This window comes from Maniola hyperantus, chromosome 3 (genome assembly GCF_902806685.2).
Source record: "Maniola hyperantus chromosome 3, iAphHyp1.2, whole genome shotgun sequence".
Classification (NCBI taxonomy): Eukaryota; Metazoa; Arthropoda; class Insecta; order Lepidoptera; family Nymphalidae; genus Maniola; species Maniola hyperantus.
In genome coordinates, this window is record NC_048538.1 from 16,027,071 (window position 1) to 16,035,602 (window position 8,532).

At 37.7% G+C, this 8,532-nt stretch overlaps 1 protein-coding gene across 1 annotated transcript; it reads right to left on the minus strand.

Annotated features, from left to right (window-relative positions):
* Window positions 1-1,336: 1,336 nt before the first annotated feature.
* BCL7-like (chromatin remodeling complex subunit BCL7B-like protein) lies at window positions 1,337-6,289 on the minus strand. The gene is made up of 3 exons (XM_034984127.2): window positions 6,049-6,289; window positions 5,767-5,951; window positions 1,337-4,851 (listed from the first exon to the last, which is right to left on the minus strand). Exons 1-3 carry the CDS (start codon window positions 6,135-6,137, stop codon window positions 4,724-4,726), a joined length of 402 nt encoding a protein of 133 aa, XP_034840018.1. The 5' UTR covers window positions 6,138-6,289; the 3' UTR covers window positions 1,337-4,723.
* Between the last annotated feature and the right edge of the window lie 2,243 nt (window positions 6,290-8,532).

The window sequence follows — 8,532 nt, forward strand, 5'->3', positions numbered from 1 at the left end:
ACAGAGGTTACCGTATTACAGTACCCGTAGTACAAGATTTTACGTCTCACCAAACCAAACCAAATTCGAGAGTCGAAATACTTCCGCGTTACAGTAAAATGGACCTAAACAGCCTTGAATTGAAGTCAAATATTCAATGCCACTGATTTTAATTTCGCAATGTTTCCGCTTGGAGCGCTGGCTGTAGAAGTGTAGACAAACTTGAGCTTTAAAACAAGGCATTTAAGATCCAGTTTACTGTAACGCGGAAGTATTTCGACTCTCGAATTTGGTTTGGTTTGGTGAGACGTAAAATCTTGTACTACGGGTACTGAAGTAAGAATCACTATTATATTTATACAACTATCATGTCGATAGCTTTAATAGTTATTGAAGTAATCGACTGTGACACAGCTGGTCCATTTTGGTACGGTACCCTAAAAAAATCAGTATGGTAGCTGCAAAATTAGTATAACAGACCTGGAATAAACATATTTGATACTTTAGAATTCCTTCATTGTTTTGATAGAACAGAAATGAATTCTGTTCATAAAAACAGCTGTTATTCCAGGTATGATAAACTAATTTATTTTGGGCATACTGATCTTTGAATTTGCCGCGCTTTTCCAATCTCTATTTCCGTTGGCCAGACTGAGGGTGAGATCTATCATCAATAGAGCGCAGTCTGACTTAGCTTAGACTTAAGACAGAGTTAAAACGAGACAGAGTTATCTTTCACATAAAAAAACCGGCCAAGTGCGAGTCAGGCTCGCGCAATGAGGGTTCCGTACTACAGTCGTATTTTTCCGACATTTTGCAGGATAATTCAAAAACTATGATACATAAAAATAAATAAAAATCTGTTTTAGAATGCACAGGTGAAGACCTTTCATATGATACCCCACTTGATATAGTTATCTTACTTAGAAAATTGAAAATACTAATTATTAGTTCATGACCACAATTTTTTTTTGTGATCTAACCCTAAATTCAGAGTTTGAAATGTCAGCCCCAAATGTCAGCTATAAGATCTACCTACCTGCCAAACTTCATGATTCTAGGTCAACGGGAAGTACCCCATAGGTTTCTTGACAGACAGACAACAAAGTGATCCTATCCTTTTCCTTCCGTTTATATTCCGTTTTTCCTTTTGAGGTACAGAACCCGAAAAAGTCTCGTTTTAATTCAATCTTAAGTCTGAGCAAAGTCAAAGTGCGCTCTATAGATCTCAGTCTAAGACCAAGGACATATTCTAGGTACCTACTGTCTGCACAGAATAGTTCTGATATTTTTAATGAAAAAATATAATCAAAATCGATTCAGCGATTAGCTTTTATAGGGCAAATAAAAAAAAGAGTTAATTTAATGACATTTATTTTCAATAATAAGTTATAATATTTCACTTCATTAATAATATTAGATTGTACTTTAAAAATAGTAAATTTTTTACAGAGGCCTTTCGATTAAGATTTATGAGACCACTAAAACATTATTAACATAAATGCGGTGTTTTATGGTTCCTTAGTGAAACAAGGAACCCTTGAGGGCGTACGCAGTCCCTCAAAATTGGCACTTTAAAGCTTAATATTTCGCAAAGGGATCCCTGAGTCAAAAAATAGCTTTCACACACCGGCAACATTTTTGAAATACCTATCTAACGGCGCCCCACACCATGAGATAGACAAGAAAAATGTTTCGTTCCCACTTTACGTATGGTGAGGGTAGATACCCTAAAAAAAATTTTTTTTTAAGATTTTATTTTACCACTTTGTAAGCGCGATTATTAGGTATCTATAGAGCATACTTTGACTTTGCTCAGACTACAGTCTTAGTTAAAAAGAGACAGATTTATGTAAGCGATATAGCGCTGTCTCGTTTTGACAGTGCCTTAAGTCTGAGCAAAGTATAAGCACGCTCTATGGATTTCAACGTAAAAGTGTCTAAGCTTAGCCGCGGACAAAAGGACAGACGGGCATGGCGAAACTATACGGGTTCCTTGTTGACTCTGAAACCCTAAAAATTGATAAGATTTGTGCTTACCCTGACTGCACACCATCTGACGTTCAAACTTCGAACCCTTAAAATTACACATTACAATACTATTATAATTAAATCATCTCATTTATGGAGCTTCTTTAAAAAAAACTAAAGGCATAACGCTTTAGGGACCTACACTTATTCAGCTCAATTCCGCTTTTGTCCATAGAAAACACTACAGTGCCGGTCACGTGGCGAAAATCGGAACTAACGTTGCCGTCAAGTGTACCCTTTGTTCTTGTTTGAATATTCTAAGCCTTTGTTCTCCAACAGCGCCCCCCTGTCAATGTCATTCAAGTGCCAAGAGAGGCTTGTCGCACTGTAGTTTTGTATGGAGCTCGTTCAGCTTTACGCGTCTATTTAGCTTTCGCGGCAAACAGGCATAAAATTAGGACAAGTGTGTTTTTATCATGCGCATTCTAACGTCAGTGTTCAGCGCTGTTCCGCTGCGTTCAGCGCTGTTTCGCCCCATTCAGCGCTGTACGCGGACTGTCCTCGACGTGGAAGTTGCAACTTGCACAGCGCTCGCTGAATGTGGTGGAACATCGCTGTAAGCGGTGGAACGCGATGTAAAGATTTCTTTAAAGGATAAGTTTGGGAATGAGTTGCTTAACAGCTTTATGTTAGTTCTAATAAAATGGTGGTCTAAAAGGGTGGAATCGTGGTAATAATAAAAAAACATGCCCGGCTAAGTTTGTTGTGGGCTCTTCTCAGACCTGGGCGCGTTTGGAACCCTCGTAGCTTTAGTTTTAAGTTCGCGTAAAAATTATCACCACTATAGATTACAAATCCAACAGCCGTCATCAAAAAGTGTAATTTATTATTACCTACTAGCTGATGCCCACGACTTCGTACGCGTGTATTTAGGTTCTTAAAAATCCCGTGGGAACTCTTTGATTTTCCGGGATAAAAAGTAGCCTATGTGTTAATCCCATTCCAAATTTCATCCCAATCCGTTCAGCCGTTTTTGCGCGATTGAGTAACAAACATCCACACTCTCACATTTATAATATTAGTAGGATTTTGAATATATTATTATTTGATTTGATTTGAACATCACTGTACGCGACGGAACATCGCTGTAAGCGGCGGAATAGCGCTGCACGCGGCGGAAAAGCGCTGCACGCGGCGGAAAAGCGCTGCACGCGGCGGAATAGCGCTGTACGCGGCGGAATAGCGCTGTACACGGCGGCGGTATGATGCTGTACGCGGCTGATAGAAGCGGAACTAACTGTACCAGTGTAACCAAAATCGTTCAGCGAAGTGCGAATTGAGCTGAATAAATGTAGTGAGCCATCCCGCACTGCTCCTCTACCGCAGGACCCTACTCAGTTATGCGATACACCTAATATAAGTCCCGCAAATTGCTATTGCGCCGGGACCATGTCTCACATCGAAATGACGTCATTTTGACGTCAGCTGAAATAAACTTTTCTAAATTAATTTAAAAAAAATACCATCAGCTCGAAACTTCAGTCTAGTGCAAATATTAGCAATTTGCGGGACTTGTACATAACGTCAATCTCATTGTATTAGCACATGCAACTAAATAATTAACTTTACACTTATGACTTCACTTCACTTTCACTGCAATAAATTGTTTTTAACTCAAACTTGAAAACAAGTCCACGTCATAAAGTCTGTAATGATAGGTTCTCATGGGATGTGATTGCATAAACAGTACTCCCTCCAACATCTAGTCACACTACAAAAATATTCTCTCAATTTGCCGACTGACTTCACCAGACTATACTAGACTAGACTAGACATAATATGAAGTGCGCCAGTATAATATGGGTACATTCAAGTCAAGAGTGAATAGGCATCTTCTAGGCAAGCGCGCTCCATCTTAGGCTGCATCATCACTTGCCACCAAGTCTGATTGCAGCCAAGCGCTAGTCTATAAATCAAAAAAAAAAGTATTATTCAGACTGCAAAGTTTTTACATAAATACTTAATCACCATACATGATACGAAAATATAACGTTCTCTCAACCGCTGCCGTCGCCGGTCCACTACTGAGCAAGGGTCTCCTTTCAGAATAAGAGTTTAAGCCATAATGCACCACGCTGCCAAAGTGCAGATTGGCAGACTATTTAGAGAATATCATGGAAAACTCTCAGGTATGCAGGTTTTCTCTCACATTCGCAAGCGATATTTTGCTTTAGGCATAACTTCGAAAAGTTAGAAATGCATGCCTGAGATCAAACTCTGGACCCCCCCCAAAAAAAGACTGAAGTCGTAACCGTTACGCTACCATACCTCATTCACATGCAAAGACGCGGTTTACATGATAAAGACAGTATTTATAAACAGTCTATAATATCTTCGCATTATTACCTTTGTAATGAAACTGGTTCGGGTACATCGGTTGGATGATTCCACGTCTATAACAGACAATGGTAGAAGCATTTTTGTATTTTATATATAGGACTAGCTGCCCCGGCGAACTTCGTACCGCCTAACAGTCGATTCTTTTGCAGGCAATTTTTTTAATTTTTCTCTCCGTAAGAACCATCCTCGTAATTCCAAGGAATATTATAAAAAAGAATTAGCGAAATCGGTTCAGCTGTTCTCTAGATTTGTGATCAGCAACACATTGAGCGATTCATTTTTATATAGAGAAGATTCTGTGCTTGTACTATCGCATGCCATGAGAAGCCACCTTAAAATATGATACAAAAACCAAAGAGGCAGCTTATTGGTCTCAATCAGTTTTTAATCTCTTTGCGGGTGTGGTGGTACCACTGCTCTGTGAGTTGGAGTCCTCTGAGAAGTTCATGTGTGTTGATGTGAAGTCCGTGGGGCCTTGCGAGTCACTCACTGTGGAGAAACCTGAAAATCATAATGAAACATATTCATCATGTCATATGATTTGTTGTTCACATATGGAATAAATTGCCTAAGGATGTGGTTATGTCAAGTTCTGTTAACGAGTTTAAGAATAGATTAAACAAACATTTGGATTTTAATAATCATCATCAACCGATAGACATCCACTGCTGAACATAGGTCCTAGGGACTTCCACATGCCACGGTCTTGCGCCGCCTGAATCCAGCAGCTCCCTGCTGCTCGTCTGATGTTGTCCGTCCACCTAGTGGTCTTCCAACACTGCATCTTCGGGTGCGAGGTCCAATGGGAACTTGTTGATTTTCCAGGATGAAAAATAGCCTATGTCACTGTCCAAATCTTTGACTATAACCATGGATTAAATCTCATTGATCCATTGCTCCATTTCTATGTGATTGGAGGACAAAAAAGAATTTTGTTATGTTAAAAACAGACAGCTAGTTCTAATATGGAAACATTGCAGTTAGATGTGCCTGAACTGGATTAGAATCTGGGACACATCACAGCTTTAAGAATTGTTAGGCCTCATAATACACATGCACACTGGGTAATTGAAACTTAAAGCTACTTATAATAATTTTTCTTCATCATCATTATCATGATCAACCCATCGCAGACACTGAATCTTGGGTCTTCTCACAAAATGAGAAGGATTTAAGCCATTAACCACCATGCTGACCAAGTGTGGATTGGCAGACTTCACACACCTTTGAGAACAACATGGAGAACTCTTAAGCCATGCAGGTTTCGTGATGTTTTTCTTCACCATTTAATTACTTAAAGACGGACATTACTCCAAAAAGTCAGAGGTGCGTGCCTAGGAACCTGAATAGGAGGCGGAAGTCTTAACCACTATGCTATAATTTATCTTATGCAAATTGTTTTATAAATTCACTCACATGTGTTCGAGTCTTCAGCCATGCCGAAGTTGGAATTCGACGAATCGTGCATCTTTTTCGGCGTCAAAGTGTTCTCCTTATTTTCCCGTTTCGCAGCATGCTTTTTCTTCTGTTCATTCGTGGATATTGGCACCCATTTGTATATTTTCATCGTTGTCTCCCCGATAGTCACCCACTTCTTCTCCCTAAAGCATATTTTACGTCATTAATATTATTGTTTAATACATAACAATAATGTAAGTAAGTATATAAATTATTGATGATTAAAAAAATATAACTTACCAATGGCGAACTTTTTCAACTGCTTGCATGACTCTTTTGATATCATCTTTTACACGATTCCTAGTTTCTGCGCGCACCGAGCGAGACATTTTAATTAGCTTTACCTCTTTCACAAAGACTGACCATTTAAAATATTACAGTAAATTAATTATAGAAAGTTAATTCATATCACATTTATAAAATATTATATTCAAATGGTCACAACTCACAATTGAATTTCCCAAATCCGCCATTTGTTGAATTTGACGTTTGGATTTTTGGACGGGAACCACAGACTACAGTGTATATAGGAGATAGACTGGTAAGTCGGGCCGTCAAGGCGCCCACTTGAAAAGCGCCATCTAGGAGACGGGTTTGGTACTAAATACAGCCAATACCCAGTATATATACCTACCTATATACATACTTTATAGTTTCTAAATTAGGTAGGAATGTGGTGTTTGATTTGCGGGAGTTTTGAATGGATAATGGTACTTATCTTGGCAATACTGATAATTACCAATATCACAATGGCATTTAACTCCCGCCAATCAAATTTAATTCAAAAATTAAACACAACTTATTATAAGTTATTTAAACTTTTTCAATTTATTTTTTTTATAATAAATATCAGCATCACATTTAAGTGGATCTCTTGCATCAAAAAAGTGAATTTTTCCATTTAAAATAAAATTAATATCTTTGCACCAGTTATTTATAAAAAAAATGACAGTTTCCTTGGTCAAAAAATTAATAATTTTGTCTCTATGTGAGCTACATGATATAAAGTTAAAATTTATATTTGATAATCGTATTAATTTTACGTACTCTTGTATTTTATTTTTATTACTTCTGTTTTTCAAAATTTCAATTACGTGATTTTCGATCTCAGCGAAGCAATCAAAAATGTTTCTCGTTGGATAACATAGCCATACTTTGTCATTGTATTCGCTAATTTTAATATGTTTATGAAAAGCCTCCAGTTCCTTACTTTTAAACACTTCAATGCATTCAGGACAACTTTTGAAAACTTTTTTTTGCACTTTTGTCACAAGCCATCCACTGCAATATGCTACTGCCGCACACCTCTCTACATCTGTCGGAGATTTGCCTTCAATTAGTTTATTTGTATTTATATTTTCAATGTTCATATCATTAAAATCTATTTCTATATTTTCTGTGTTTTCTTCGTTACTCTTTTCGCTACTTTTAATAAGATTTTTTAAATTGTTTAGGCAAAAGTCCCCATCTTTTTCACAATTTGCCCCGACAGAATGAGGAGATGTTAAATTATTTACCATTAACGTCTTATATGCTGCTTGAAACCCATATGCATTTGGCATATTGTTTGAATGGCCCTGTGCTCTTATTGCACCAAAAAAGTTTTCCAAGGGGTCCTGATTGAAATGTCGTAACAAAAGTGAAGTTACATTGAGGGACTTAAAATGATTGATTAATAACTGGAACCCTTCAATTGTTTTTATCCAGCTCGAAATTGATGGAACAGAGGCTTTTCTCCCATCCTTTGTAACAAAGACCATGGACTTCAATACTGGCAAACTTTTTCTCCATAACTGGTGATGAGGAGATTTGGGAGTTACAGCAGTTCTATAAATTTTACCGTTTCTTATTTTGCTGTAACTCCCATTTACAGAATCAAATAATTCGTCCATCAATATTAACAAATCGGCCGTGTCTTTATTTTCAGCTGGAAGTTGCCCACAATCTAAAAAGAATAAAAGGACATGTTAAATACTCATAAAATAAATTATAATAAGTAAAAATTAAAATATTCTATTCTACTAATTAATAAGAATGGAACACAATACACAAATAAGGTGGATAGCCTAGTGGTTATGATGTCGTCTCCTACTCGGCGGTCACGGGTTCGATCCAGGGCTTCAGGGATCCAACGTGATAGACTGCCCAAAACCCTTCCCACTCTAAGAGGAGACCCGTACTCTGTAGTGACCCGGCGGTGGAGTGATCATGATGATCATGATGAAGTAGAAAACCTTGCATAAAGAGTAAAATCCACCAACTTTGACAATGGTAAAGAGCGCAATGTACATCAGTATACAAATCAAGTAGGTACCTGCCATATATCCAAGAGCAACGCCGACTGTCCGACTGAATACCTGAGTGCAGTGTTTCACTTTCATTTTAGGTATTAGTTTGGGCACAACATGTTGCGCCGTTAATTTAGGCACCAAGCGGACACCTTTATAACCTGGCTGCCTGTGGTACATTTCTTCTAAATGCTGCCATTTTGCAACTTTTTGCTTCCCATCTTGGGTAAACATTAAATTTTTGTTCAACAAATTATTTCTTATACCCTTCATCAGATGGGGTGCATCAAATAAAGGAAAAATCTTTTTTTTATTTAATTCAAAAAACCCACCAGTCCATTCTTTGTTGTCTCTTAAATATTCTATTCTAGTCTCATTTAGTAAACTGTTTATAGCAGCTCGGTTTGATGCCCCCGGTCACAAACAGTGGCCACAA

Bases quoted from the DNA above. Each gene is read 5' to 3' on its own strand.
- BCL7-like (XM_034984127.2), bottom strand. From the start codon at position 6,137: ATGTCTCGCTCGGTGCGCGCAGAAACTAGGAATCGTGTAAAAGATGAT. The intron at 5,952-6,048 runs GTAAGTTATATT...AATATGCTTTAG, and splicing joins GTTGAAAAAGTTCGCCATTG to GGAGAAGAAGTGGGTGACTA. The intron at 4,852-5,766 runs GTGAGTGAATTT...TATGATTTTCAG, and splicing joins GGCTGAAGACTCGAACACAT to GTTTCTCCACAGTGAGTGAC.